General features: G+C 35.9%; 1 protein-coding gene across 1 annotated transcript; it reads right to left on the bottom strand.

Annotated features, from left to right (window-relative positions):
- Positions 1-1,137: 1,137 nt before the first annotated feature.
- Positions 1,138-7,574, bottom strand: optc (opticin). The gene is made up of 7 exons (XM_051122057.1): positions 7,128-7,574; positions 6,137-6,298; positions 5,351-5,516; positions 5,072-5,230; positions 4,695-4,897; positions 4,149-4,244; positions 1,138-4,065 (listed from the first exon to the last, which is right to left on the bottom strand). The coding sequence occupies exons 1-7, from the start codon at positions 7,167-7,169 to the stop codon at positions 3,895-3,897; spliced, it is 999 nt and encodes a 332-aa protein (XP_050978014.1). The 5' UTR covers positions 7,170-7,574; the 3' UTR covers positions 1,138-3,894.
- Between the last annotated feature and the right edge of the window lie 7,615 nt (positions 7,575-15,189).

Here is a 15,189-nt window from a genome sequence, read left to right as displayed (position 1 = left end):
ATTATGTTGTTTATATGCATTTACAAAATTGTTAGTGACAGTTCACCCAAAAATGAAATTTCTGTAATCATTTACACATCCTCCTGCTATTACAAACCTGTTTGGCTTTCTGTATTCTGTGGAGCATAAAATTAAATATTTTCAAGAAGGTAACCAAATTGTTTTTGTTATCATTTTTAATTGTTAATGTTAATCAATTTTAATTTTTGGGTGAACTTTTTTTTTTTTATCTATGTAGCATATTTTGTGTTATTTTAAAGGAAAATATTGGTTTCAATTCAAGTTAAACTTTTGTGGCATAATTCTTATCACAATAATTTCTACTCAAAAATCAAGATTATAGTGAGGCATTTACAATGGAAGTGTATGGTGCCAATATCTGGAGCAGAAATATGAAGCTCAGAATTCTATAAAATCACATACAATAATTTATCTTCTTTAGCAATATTTGAGCTGTAATATTGTTCTTGCCAAATTTATGGATGTTTTAGGATTTTAGTAGGGACACAAAAAAATCATGTAAATACATGCAGTTTACACCTTGTGGCTACTTGTGTGTACTTCCATTTTAAGTATTAGTATTTATTTATTTGTTTATTTAAAAAAACTTTTTTTTTTTTGTGGCAATCAATATTATGCTACAAATGTTGGAAATGGACCTTAACTTGTATTATACCTGAAATAATCCTTAAATTATTCAAATTAATTTAAATTGTTAAATTAATGTTAAATTTTAAGGACCATTTTGTTTAAACAATTTTGTAATTGTGCCAGGTGGCCTCTTTCTCAAATAGTCATATACCATATAAAATCTGTATTCTGAAACAAACCATTTGAGAACTACTGCTGTTGATCTCAGTGCCATGAAAAAGAGCCAAACTGTAATTTTCTGTTGTTGTGTTTAATTTAGTGTTTGGACAGAAATCTGGGCTTGATTCAAAATGTTGCATTAAATGGATCTGTGTGGGATGTTTGCAGTAAAGACCTGTGTGGCACTTTGTCCAATTGGACATCGCGCTTATGGCACCAAAGGTGAAAGAATGAGCGCACACAATTTGGTGTGTGAAAACCTGTTCATCCTCATGGGATTACATTTGTTGCGTCTTTACAGGTGCTTAACATCCAGTGCAAATAATCTAGGAGTATCTTTACATTGCACTCATGGGTAAATGTCAAACTATAAATATTTGACAGTTGCTAAGTAACCTCAGAAACCACCTGCAGTGGTACATGAACGAATTGATTTAAAAATAGATGCGGCTGAGTTGTCACTGTATATACATCCTGAAAACTACTGAATGGGAAATAGAGATTTAGCAAATCAAGCAAACATACGACATCATTAATAAAGAAGAGTGCATTTTCAAAGACTGTTAGCATCATACTGAGATTAAATGACACAAACACCTGACAGATGGAGCTAAGTGTCTATAGAAATGCAGAAATATCTTACAGCAGACAGAAAGTGTTGGAGAATGGCGCCACATTGTGGTGGAAACTGAAAATCATTTGTACAATATACTCCTGCTCTGGCTTCCTCTGCAGCTTTGTCATGACTAATCAATGTCTCTGTTCCAAAACCTAGTGATCTGCCTACTATGATATTTTAAGCCATCATAGGCGTGCTCACAACATGAAGGGTGTCCCAAAAGGTAGTTAGCATGATTACATTGCCTTCTTATGAACAAACTGTAAGGCAACATCACATACATCTTTCATGCAAAAGTAAACCCCAGAATACTGTATATTGCAGGGGTGGCGAACTCCGGTCCTGGAGAGCCGTAGCCCTGCAGAGTTCAGTTCCAACCCTAATTAAAACTCACCTGGCTGTTGCTTTCTAGTAACCCTTCAGACCTTGATTAGCTTGTTCAGGTGCATTTGATTAGGGTTGAAGCAAAACTATGCAGGGCTGCGGCTCTCCAGGACAGACGTTCGCCACCCCTGGTATATTGCAATGCCATTAGAGAACAAAATGTGCCCAAATGTGTGGTGGTTGAATCAAAAATCATTTATATAATTTATAAAAACACAGAATCTCAGTAAACAGAACATGACAAAAACGTGCCTATGGTGACATTTGTGTATATATATAAATATATATTGAATATATATATATTGTAAAAAATATATTGCCTGTTGCACATTATTATTACAACACTATTGCAACACTTTTAAAGTGAAATGTCCAGTGAGTGCTGCTAAAAGTGTGTTCGTATGTGAAACAAACGAAACATGAATCTGGAAATGTTTTATTATGTTGTTGTATGTATTGTATTGGTGAGTGGTGATAAAAAGGTTATAAACCAAGAGCTCCGCATAGCAAGTGCAGTGCTGTACCAGGTGAGCTACTGGGCAAGTTTACTATCAGAAACATCACACAAATGAAGCTGTTTATGTGATGCAAATGTCAAAATGCATTCGTTTCTAAATCATGCATTATGGCACATAGGGATGTGTCTGAATCAGAACACCATGTTCAGAAAGGAAATTACGTGTACTACGAAACCCCTAAAGAAAATAAATAGGAGATGGAAGGAAAAAATTAATTTCAATGCTTATAATGTTGGGTAATTTTACTGCATATAAACTGCGAACATCAGGGAGCCGCTTTCACTTTTGAGATTCACGATCACACATGCTCTGTGTATACTACGGTGTGGCAGTATACATGTGTAAAAGGGAATAAACACTGTTGGAGTTTTACTCCCTATAGTGTTTTTTTCAACTGGCAGCTGTAGAGCATTCCCTGATAGCACACGTACATCTTGGAGATGTCTATTTGACGTCTACATTTACATCTGCAGTTAGAGTGTTTGCTCATCTGCAACACATCTATAGGACGTTTCCTGTCAGATGTCAAATAGACTTCTATTAGACGTCTTTAAGATGTTTATGATTTAGAATGTATGTAAAACACATCTTGCAGACATCTGACAGATGTTTGTACTCAGCAGATGCTTTCCAGATCAAGTGATCTTTAACAGACATCTTGCAGACGTACGTGTGCTATCTGGGTCGCATGTATACCCTGATAGCACACGTACATCTCGGAGACGTCTATATGACGTCTGCATTTACATCTGCAAGACATATTTTTAGAGTGTTTGCTCATCTGCAATACATCTATAGGATGTTTCCTATCAGATGCCAAATAGATGTCTATTAGATGTCTTTAAGATTTTTATGATTTAGAATGTATGTAAAACAGACATCTTGCAGACGTCTATCAGATGTTTGTACTCAGCAGATGCTTTCCAGATCAAGTGATCTTTAACAGACATCTTGCAGACGTACGTGTGCTATCTGGGTTGTATGTATACCCTGATAGTACACGTGCATTTCGGAGACGTCTATTTGACGTCTGCATTCACATCTGCAAGATGCTTTCCAGATCAAGTACACATCTTATCTGGGGAGCTCGTTTTTGTAGTTTTGTAGGTGAACCCATGTTAAATTGATTTATACGTGACTATTGAATTGACCATTTGCCACATATTTGTGTGTGGTATTTTTTTTTATATAGTTATCTGACTAACTGTTCAGCAACAAGCTAACTGCAAACACTGTTGAAATCAACTGAGATATATCTCCTTTTTGTGGCAGTGTTGTTGCCTATGCAGACTTTTCCAAATTGGTAACTTATGGTGGCTTTTCATTTAGAACTATGCTGTATTTTTGAACAGAGCCCTTTTGTACATTTTTGTATTTTAATGAGTCAAAAGTCACTAGATGAAATTTAAAAGATAGATATTGATTGCCTAGATATTGATATGGTGACATTCTAAAGTATTTGATCTTTTTGCTTCAAATTATTTTCCTGTGGTCACAAGAGCGTTGAAGTTCAGAAAATACACACATATACACACAAACTGCAGAAAACAGGGGGACACTGTCCTAGACTGGGGTTCCTATAGGTAGTCGTGGTAAGCAGACATAAGCCTGGGCATACAGATTGATGTCCACAGGGTTGCCGTCAAGCCTGATGTCCTCCAGGGCTTTCCGTATGTAGTTTATGTCATGGGTGTTGCAGAAAGTATCTTGGCTTATGCTCTGTATGTTGTTGTTCTGGAGGAAAAGAAAGAGAAGTAGCTTTAAATCTGAGGACATTACTTATTACTAGTGAGGAGAGTAGCAGGAGCTGTTTTTACCTGCAGGTGGAGCACTCGTAGGCTGTCTGGTAGGGAAACGGGAATGTAGTCTAACTTGTTGTTTGACAGGTACAGGAACTGAAGTTCTTTCATTTCCTGCTCAGGATAGAGAATGAACACAAACAAGATAAGATTATCAAGCTCACTCCATGTGCTGTCTGTGATTTGCCAATGGAAATGTAACTATTTGAGCACCAAATCAGCATATTAGAATGATTTCTGAAGCATCATGTGACAATGATGCTGAAAATTCAGCTTTTCCATCACAGAAATAAAATATAATAATTTAGATATATAATATACCAATATAGAAAACAGTTATTTTAATTGTAATAATATTTTTCTATAAATACTACCAGTCAAAAGTTTTTGGACAGTAAGATTTTCAAAGTTTTTAAATCTCTTCTCCTCATCAAGCCTGCATTTATTTAATCCAAAATACTGCAAAGGCAGTAATATTGTGAAATATTTGTACTATTTAAAATAACTGCTTTCTATTTAAATATATTTTAAAATGTATAAAATCTGAATTTTCTGCAAATATACCTTAAAGGCCTCTGCATGCAAGCCTGAACTCCTCAGCTGGTTATTGCGAACGTCGATGTGTTTGAGGGTAGATGGGAGTTCTGGAAGTGCCTGGATGTTGTTATCAGCCAACATGAGATCCTGAAGCTGAAGCAGTGAACGAAAAGCATCCTTGTTCACTTTACTTATCTGGTTTTCACTCAGGTCGATCCGTTTCAGCTGATCTGAGAACAGCATTAAGTGCAGTCTTCTTAAACATAATTCAGTTTGATTTATAATACAACCTTAAATCTTAAATGCAGCTATAGACTTCATTAGCTAACTATCTATGCATTTCAGGCCTGATGTACACTGTGTAATGTTTGAAAAAGCACATTTGATGTCTCTTTGAGTCTTACTGAGATTGCTGAAGTCTGTGGCCCTGATCTCCGTGATCTTGTTGAAGCGAGCATAGAAGTGTGTGGTTTCTTTAGGGAGAGGGGGAATCTGAGTCAGATCTGAGTCATCACAGTACACACTGCCACTGATACACACACACAGCAGGCAGGAGGGCATCCCTACAGTTGAGAGGAAGAGAGGATCGTATTATGACTGTTTACACCACCAGAGGGCAAAGATGAACAACTTAAATAGGAAACACAACATTTTTATCCCTTTAAAACCTATCATCCATCTACCTAAGCCTGTGTCAGGCCCAAACAGGCCTGGATCATGGAAGTCTAGAGTGGAAGGGACAGGTGACTTTGTTGGACGGGGAGGCAGTGTCACTTCCTCAACATAATCCTCTGGAGGAACTATAGCAGGTGGCTGAGTGACTGCTGGAGGAGGAGCCAGAGTCCCAACCTCAGCCAGTGAGAAAAAAAGAACAAAATGACTTCACAGAACATAACAACGAACATAAACATGTTTATAGTGACTCTTCCTTAAAGGGATAGTTCACCCAAAAATGAAAATTCTGTCATTAATTACTCACCCTAATGTCATTCCAAACCCAAAAGACCTTTGTTTACCTTCGATATTTTCAATGAAATCCGAGAGCTTTCTGACCCTGCATAACAGCAACGGAACTACCACATTCAAAGCTCAGAAAGTTAATAAGGACATAATTAAAATAGTCCATGTGACATCAGTGGTTCAACCATAATTTTATGAAGCTACAAGAGTACTTTTTGTGTGCAAAGAAAACAAAAATAATGACTTAAATCAACAATTTATTCTCTTTTAACAGTGTCCTCACTACCGTTCTGGGCCTTGGACGTGTTAGTTATGTAGTTAAAAAGCTCTTGGATGTCATCAAAAATATCTTAATTTGTGTTCCGAAGATGAATGAAAATCTTACGGGTTTGAAACGAGATGAGGGTGAGTAATTATTGATGAAATTTGGATTTTTGGGAGGCTATTCCTTTAAAGGGGATAGTGACAAAACTAGACACACTGACAAAACTCCTGAAACCTCCACTCACCTCTTCAGGCAGGTCATCATAATGATACGTGTTTCCGTACGTGTTTAGCTCCCATGTGTTTGAGTCATCATAATTCTCCAGATCATATGCTGCAAGGTCCAAATCAACTGGAGGGGCACATAGACTGAAGCCCATCAGGGTCCAAACAAGGTACAGTGCCATCTATAGTAGACAAGGTGAATGAGCTGTGTAGATGTACTTAGCACTTAGTCATTTGAGACTCCTTATTTGTCAATTTAATTCAATATATGCCATGATAACTTTCTTATTAGCTGAAAAATGTTGCTTTCATTTGGCAGTTTTGGCAATGTCCTTTCTTTTTTTCCCAGGGATTTTATGGCTGTCTGCAGGAGCTCTTTGTCTGCAGCTCTGTATGCCTGTCACACAGGTATTTGTTTAACCTTTAAAGCCATTTCTTTCTGGCTGCCCAGACACATAAATCCATAATACGCAAAAACATCGCACATAATGACAGTGTGCAAGTTTATACACTTTAGACCCACCACGTATTTGAAAACATAAAGCAGTTGCATGGTTCGCAAACAATAGTCTATCATATGGTTTTATATGGATGGCCTAACATGAAGTGTTTTGTGAGGAAGGCTGTTTGCTTTGCTGACAAGGGTGTGCATGCTAAAGTATGGGTTTTCCGCACACATTATTATTGATAAATCCTCTCATTTGGTCAAACAATCTAAATAACCTACCAAATATAACATAATAAATCCTAATCACGTGTCTTACTCTTTGCTAAATCAACACAGATGGAGTCTGTGATGCATATCAACATGGTTGTCAATGCTGTGTGATCAGAGGACCACACCAGCCTCGCATTCCGATAAACTTCTAACAACTTCAGCCTGACACATCAGTATTCAGAGCTCTCCTGGGCATATTCAATTACTCACATAACTCCATTCTGAAAGTATTCAGAAATAAGACTAATTACCAAGGAGTCTCCACGCAGCAGGAAGGGAAAAAAGAAACCTACCTTTGATGTTTGTCTGTGAACAGCCATGGCCTGAGAGCGCATCTTAGGGGGAACAGTGGTATGGAAGCTGGCCCTGTGTTCTTCTGAGGTTTAAGAAATGAAAAACTGACCCAGGATTGAGGAGACGAGCAGGTTAGGTGAGGGGGGAGAGGTGGGAGCTCAGCTGGGGGATGGCCAGGTCTGTTTGTTCAGCTGTCACTAATTTTACACCACTTTCAAAGGTGTAGTCTTAGACTCGGTCTGGTTTGGTAATTTACCAGCAGGTTGTTATCATCATATGGCTTTCAGACGCATGTCCCAGTGACATGCAAGGATTCCTGTTTTTGGCAGTGTGTTTGATCATGTTTTGTTGTTCCAGAAGACAATTTTCAATTCCTGGAAGCATCTTGAATTGTTCTAGTAGCGGTCTGTTTACCCCTGTGGTTTGAAGTCAAGTTAATCTTACACTTTTTAGACCTCTTAATATAATAGTGAGAGCTGAGAAGAAAATTTGTGTGGTAATTGTTTGACTTGATTTGCTAAAGAGTCAGAACTGATTCTGACTGAACAGCCTTTAAAGTCTGATTCGAACTAATGGACTTAATGTTATTTCATGCTATATTAAGCAGGTCGGTAAGGTCAGCTATTTGTGATTCTGCCTCAGACTGATGTCAAATAACAAAGCTAGTGAGTGACCTTTGAGATCCTCTGATTTTTTACTGGCGTCTGCCTGACGAGACGCAAACAGACACAGAGACACAGAGATCTTGCGTCACTTCTCAATTACCAACTGTGTTTCACATATCAAACATTCCTTTGCTAAACGCTTTGTACAGATGATGAGGAAGGAGCTTAGGAGGTAGCACTGATTAACAAGAGAGGAAAAAAAATAATAAAACCAGTGGTGTATAAAGTACCTGAAAGCCATACTTAAGTAGAAGTAGAGAAGTACAGATATCTTACCATAAAATGACTTTGGTAGAAGTTGAAGTCACCGTTTAGAATACTACTTGAGTAAAAGTATGTGATATTTATTGTACTTAAATACATTTGAAAGTATTGAAAGTAAAAGTACAAGTAAGTGCAAAATGCAAAGAAGCAAAGAAGCATATATATGCTTATACACAGCTTGAGTAGCAAGATTGTGTTCAGTTTTAACTCTTTCTTCCAATTTTGTATTTTTGGGTAAGAATAAGAAGCACTTCATCCAGTACTTAGTGTCTTTCGTTCCAACATAAGAAAACATTTCTGGAATCTGCATCTGAAATAGTATTTAGATGTATTTACACAGTTTAATGTATCTCAGATGGGACATGGATGTATTTAAACTGCAGTTACAGATGCATAAATAGGCCTAATGTTTTGTTTTTAACATAAAACGTTGAATCCTGATATTCAAAATAATTTAAGACATGAAAAACATAGTCGAAATGTCCAATTAAAACCGCCAGTAGGTGGCAGCAAGTGACTGTTAATGAGTGAGTCATTGAGATTCAACCGATTCATTCAAACGGCTGCTTCATTCAAGAACAAAGCATTTGACTGTGTTAATGAGTGAATCACTAAATCATTTTTATCAACCGATTCGTTCAAAAAGCTGATTCACTTAATAAGTAAACACCGTCCATTGCTCAGAGATGCAAACAGTGCTGTGATCTTTGTTTGGAACTATTTCCGTTGGCAAAATTGAGCAAAAACAAGCAATTTAACATGTCACTTATTGTTTTACTAAACCTGTATAAAATGATTATTAAATGTGTTAATAAAGTAACGAATATGCTTCAGGGAAATGTATCGGAGTAAAAGTATACATTTTATTTAGCAAATGTAGTGGAGTAAAAGTAAAAGTTGACAAGTTGAAAAGTTGAAATATAAAACTCAAGTAAAGTACAGATACTCAGAAAAATACTACAATACTTAAGTACTACTTAAGTTACAATACACCACTGAATAAAACTTTAAAGATGACCTATTATGCCCCTTTTTACAAGATGTAAAATAAGTCTCTGATATCCCCAGAGTGTGTATGGGACGTTTTACCTCAAAATACCCTACAGATAATTATTTATTGCTTGTTTAATTGCCACTTTCAGGGTATGAGCCAAAACACACAATTTTTGTGTTTGTCCCTTTAAATGCAAATGAGCTGGTGCTCCCAGCCCCCTTTTCAGGAGAAGGCGGCGCTTCAAGAGCCAGCAAAAACAAAACAGAACAATCTCATGGACTGAAAATATCAGAAACTCTCAGTAGCGTTGTTCAGCCTTATATGTTCGAACTGAAATCAGTTTAAAAGTCAGTCATCTGATTTTACACGAACGGGTAGCACGTTGTGCTAAAAATAATGACATAGTTTGTCTCATGGTGTTTTTGTGTGCTATCACACACTTTATAAGTCCCACTTAAGGTTATGAGCTCGACACCATCAAGCGGTCGACTTTACATAGCTTTCACATGCAATTTTGAACTATACACAGTCATATTTATGATCAGTCTGGTAGCATGTAAAGTCAAAATCAGTGAAAAGAGACAACAGTAGCTTTAGCAATATTATCCTTACAGAGTGCCAAGAAGCTCTTACAGAAAGGCAATTTAGAAAACAAACGTGTGATTCTTACTTTGTCTGGAGCTGACGTTCGGACACAAAGTGTATCGATCCATAAACATATAGGGGAGTTCACCAGTTTTTTTTGGGACATTTCCTTCGAAAATTAAATTTTAACCACACCATCTGAGCCTCAATGACTCAGATGCTTGTTGGTGCATCTCAAAACCCAATACTTGTAATGCCTCTTTGGCACTGACATCGTATATTTCCAGCAGCTAGAGCGAGAAATTAGTAATGGCAGACTGCTTCTTATGCAGGGCTGACTGTCTATGCTAACAGAGCAGACATGTACAGAGATTACGTGTACGCATGGAAAAATCTGAAATGGCGTGTTCAAAGAGACTGTTTATGATTTTTTGGGATTATAAAAAAATGGGTTGGTGATGCTGGTTGTTTTTACACACTGTGGCCACACAACTGTGTTCAAACACTTTATAAGAGTGATTTTTGCATAAAAGGCCCCTTTAACTTATAAAAAAGTATGCTTATTTTCATAAAGATTTTTGTTAATGGTTTTGAAAGAAATTGCTTAAAAAATGAAATTGGAATATTGTGAAATGTTATTGTTATTTAAAAAACTACTTTCTATGTTAATATATTTTAACATTTATTCCTATGATGGCAAAGCTGAATTTTCAAGAGTCATTACTCCAGTCTGCAGCATCACATGATTTATTTGGAATAGAAATCTTTTGTAGCATTAATGTTGTTACTGTCAGTTTGGATGAAACTAATATATTCTTGCTGAAGATTTTCTTCAAATTCTTTCAAAAATCTTACTGACCCTAAACCTTTAAATGGTAGGGTATAATAAGTGTCATATATATGTGTCAGCTTGATGTGTTAGCATGCCACTAACCAGTATGTAAAACCACAATCCTGTGGTGCCTGGCTCTTGTCTCTTTTACTGAAATGTTTTCAGTTCTCATATCTGATAATAAAAAACACATTGCTGTAAGAGGGAAACATGCAGTAAGGTCTCCAGAGATGTTCTTCAATAAATGATATTGGTTCTACATAATGCCTAAATGAAAACAAATATTGCCAAATAGAATGAGAAAATTTAACAACTGAATCAAACATACATATCAATATAACTCATCCACTTGCATCCACTGATGCTCACTTTCCCATAATTCATCTGGAAAATCTTCTGATAGGTCTTCTTCCCTCTGTGGAGCTGTAAAGCCTTTTATAAATTAGCATCTTCAGAAACTGATGATTATTTCTAACAGTTTTTTTTTTATTTTTTATTATTAGTTATCATTTTTATTACATAAATCAGAATTCATTTTAGCACCATTGCAGTAATATCTGTTGCCACAATACAGTACAAAAACTGAAATCTTATATAATAGTGTGAAAATAATTATATACAGTTGAGATCAAGTGTTTACATACACCTTGCAGAATCTGCAAAATGTTAATTATTTTATCAAAATAAGACAGATAATACAAAATGCATGTTATTTTTTTATATTTGTTTAGTACTGACCTAAATAAGATATTTTACATAAAAGATGTTTACATATAATCCACAAAAGAAAATAATAGTTGAATTTATAAAAATGACCCTGCTCAAAAGTTTACATACACTTGATTCTCAATGCTGTGTTGTTACCTGAATGATCCACAGCTGTATTTTTATTTGGTAATCTTGTTCATGAGTCCCTTGTTTGTCCTGAACAGTTAAACTGCCCGCTGTTCTTTAGAAAAATCCTTCAGGTCCCACAAATTCTTTGGTTTTTCAGCATTTTTGTGTATTTGAACCCTTTCCAACAACTGTATGATTTTGAGATCTTTTCACACTGAGGCCAACTAATATGTATATATATTAGTTGCATATGCTGAAAAACCAAAGAATTTGGGGGCCTGAAGGATTTTTTGAAGAACAGCAGGCAGTTTAACTGTTCAGGACAAACAAGGGACTGATGAACAACTATCACTATCAAAAAAAAAAAAAAAACACATTCAGGTAACAACACAGTTTTAAGAATCAAGTGTATGTATGTAACGTTTGAGCTGGGTCATTTTTTTTATAAATTCAGCTAATTTTTTCTCTTGTGGACTATATGTAACCATCTTTTATGTTAAATATCTTATTCAGGTCAGTACTAAATCAAAAATAACATGCATTTTGTATGTAAACTTTTGACCTCAACTGTATAAAATGTAGGCCTAATAGGCCTAAAAAACAAAAGTTCTTCCCTGTCAAGCTGACTAATTTCAACTATAATAACAGTTACAGTTGTCATGTTTTGATATCCACCTGCTGGGGGAGCAAGATAACTGAGCAGTTAGTCACATTGTACAGCATTCCATCAGCCACCTGAATGACATTAGTCAAGCCACAGAGAATGTATAAAATTACAGAAAGCTCACTAGGATTCTTTCTAAGAACGAGGACGATGTAGCCACTGTTGGAAAACTGGCCTTTACTTTTTAAAGAAGCATTAAGAAAGCTATAAAAGCTGTTTTAATGTTTTGGGATTGGAAAATTAGGATTGGAGCTAAGATAGTGGCATAAAAAGATTAAAAGAAAAAAAGTTTAGTTATGTAATCGTCATGTTGTTCCAAACCTGCATGACTTATTTTTTTCTGTTTTTGTTTTTTCTTACTTTTTTTCCTCCATAGAATTAAAGTCCAATCCGTATGTTGTTTTGGACAACCGGCAATTGAAACAATCTTTAAAATATTTTCTTTTATGTTCCACATAATAAAGAATGGTTTGGAATGACACAGGGGAGTATAAAAGATTCATTTAAACTTTCATTTCTGGATGAACAGTCGCTTTAACAAAAACATAATAACCATTAAAGGGCAAGACGTGACAAAGAGCAAAGCAAACAAGAGTTGTTTCTACTCACTAGGATTAATGGGAAAACAAGATTATTTTAAAAGACACCTGGGGACATGCAATTAACCCGGAAAACATGACAAAAGAGACACATGAACCTAAATACTCAACTGATAAAAAAAAAAATTAGTCCTTAAATTGTTTGTTAACCAAACAAAATCACTAAACAATACCATATGCAAGTGGTGATGATTATGATTCAGAACTCTTTTGAGTTCTGAATTGTTTTCTGATTCATTATTGGTTTTCTAGGTAACACCAATAGGCGAGTGCTGTATTTATTGCAGTAAATCATCTAAAACTACGTTCTTCTGTTCAAAAATTCAAAAATACCATCATCCAACCAAGCAAGTGTAAGTGTGGCTTCTGTTAGTAATAACAACCTCTGCGAACTAATGTGCAGTTCGCTTGTGGGTAGGTTTACTAAATAACCAGTGTTTTTGAGAGCATGACTAATTGCTCACTCCTACATTAATGTTCCTGTGTAGCAGAGAGTGACGATATAATCAAGCAGCTCTTGAACCCAGTGGGCTGAATGTCTGTGCATCCATAACTCAAGTTTAGAGAAAAAGCATGAACAGCCTGACTGTTTCTAACACGACAGCTTCAAAAGGAACCATGTATACAGTTACCATGTTAAGGGCTTTTGCAAACACAGTGTAGTATCTACTTACTCACACGTTTTTCTGCACTGACCTGTATGTTTGTTTTCATGAGCACACAACATGGTGTCTGTTGTTCTTCACCCAGCACGACAATGTTAACAATTCACTTGATTTCCATACATGTATAGCTTATAAAAACGGTTTGTTTGTTTTCTGGGGAAAACTCAGTTCACAGTTTCTCTGTTTCTAAAATAACCAGACGGTATGCAGATGATTCATGAATTGTGATATCTGCAATAATAGTACGTTATAAATCTACGGTTGACTTTACGTTATTGATTGAATAGATGTCTCACTTTGACTGTTTTTAGTAATTCATAGCAATGGCAGAGCTTGAAAAACATTGAGAAACACTGCAATAGTCTACTGTCAGGACATTTCATCTGTTTTGCAGTCACACGTCAGAAGAGTTTGATTGGTTGCAGGTGGCAAGAAGACAAATTTTGGAATCTTTATAGATGTCCTCATATTTATTCACATTTGTTCTCACTAACAGTGAAACAATGAACCTACTTGTGAGGACATTTCAGCAGTGCTATTTTAGTTTTATTTATACTTTTGTATTATACTTTTATTTATTAACATTTTAAATTAGCTTTTAATTTTACAGTTTTCATTTTAATTTTAGATACGGTACATTTGAGTAATTTTATTATTTTTGATAGTCGCTTTTGTCATTTTTATTAGGATTTTTTTTTTTTAATTGGCTTATTCTATTTACCTCTGAAGGCAATATTTCTAATTTTCATATTTCATCTAAAATCTATGTCTTATTTTATTTCAGATTATTTAAATCACGGATGCAAAATTTACTTTTACATGTTGTTTGAACATAAATTTGTGTTGGCAGTGTGTGTACACATCTACTCTATAATAATAACCCACCCAGTGCTTTTTTTAAAAATCCTTACAAATAATAACAAATCAAGTTCCTTTCTCAAATCAAGCCATTCTCAGATTCTTGGCTGTGTGACACCACACAGACCAAGGCAGCGCCCGCAATAGTTGACTGACATGGCCGTCTTACCTTAGACCCGCCCTGAGTGAGCTGAATGAGCGATAAACTCTCTGCCATTGTTTCAACGCCAGAGCAGGAGTAGACAAGAATGTCTCCTAAGCATTTGAGGTATTCTGTTGTTGGAGGAACATAGCAGTCAACATTTTCTCCCGACATCTGAGCCGCTGAAGATGCAGATGATTACTTTTGTTTTTTAAGGGAATGCGCCCCCCGATCTACCTAAATGTGTAAATTTTCACACAAATCATTCGTGATCCAGGTTCTTTCCTAATAATGTGCTAGTTAGTAAGTTCAGCGGCTAAAGTTTACATTCTCAGAGAGAACCACACGTCACCCCACAGCAGAGAGGGGCGGAGTGAGTAGAGCTCATTACCATTTAAAGGGACATGCACCAAACGGGTTGTTGTGAACAGAGCTGCTTTTGACAAGGTAAAAAGGGTGTTGTTTTACACAACAATTGGGAAACTTTACTACTTCCTGAATCGACATATAACTCGGTAACATTGGGCTGTTTTCATTTATATGCTGTTTATTGTTGATGATTGTACTATTTTTCATATGCATCTGCTTATATATGAGAATGCTTGTTTCCGCGTTTTCCTCACCTGTTTTTTTAAATCTGGAGATTCTGGACTCAAGAGTTGCGTAATAGCGCCCCCAAGCATATAACAGTGAAAACATGAAAACACGGAAAATTGCGTGTTTGGCAGAGAAGCATTGTTTCATAAATAGCGAAAAATTACATGTTTGGCGGGGAAGCGTTGTCTCTCAAATAACGAAAAATTACGGGAAGCATTGTCTCATAAATAATGATAAATAACGTGTTTGGCAGGGAAACTTTGTGTCATAAATAACGAAAAAATTGCATGTTTGGCGGGGAAGCGCTTGTAAATAACAAAAAATTATGGGGAAGTATTGTCTCATAAATAACGGAAAAC

This window comes from Labeo rohita, chromosome 11 (assembly GCF_022985175.1).
Source record: "Labeo rohita strain BAU-BD-2019 chromosome 11, IGBB_LRoh.1.0, whole genome shotgun sequence".
In the NCBI taxonomy this organism is placed as follows: Eukaryota; Metazoa; Chordata; class Actinopteri; order Cypriniformes; family Cyprinidae; genus Labeo; species Labeo rohita.
This window is presented reverse-complemented; position numbering and strand designations above follow the sequence as displayed.

Excerpts from the sequence above, each read along its gene's own strand:
- optc (XM_051122057.1), bottom strand. The coding sequence starts at position 7,169 with ATGCGCTCTCAGGCCATGGCTGTTCACAGACAAACATCAAAG. Across the intron at positions 4,898-5,071 it reads CACAGACTTCAGCAATCTCA|ATCAGCTGAAACGGATCGAC; the intron begins GTAAGACTCAAA and ends TGCTGTTCTCAG. Across the intron at positions 4,066-4,148 it reads TACGAGTGCTCCACCTGCAG|AACAACAACATACAGAGCAT; the intron begins GTAAAAACAGCT and ends CTTTTCCTCCAG.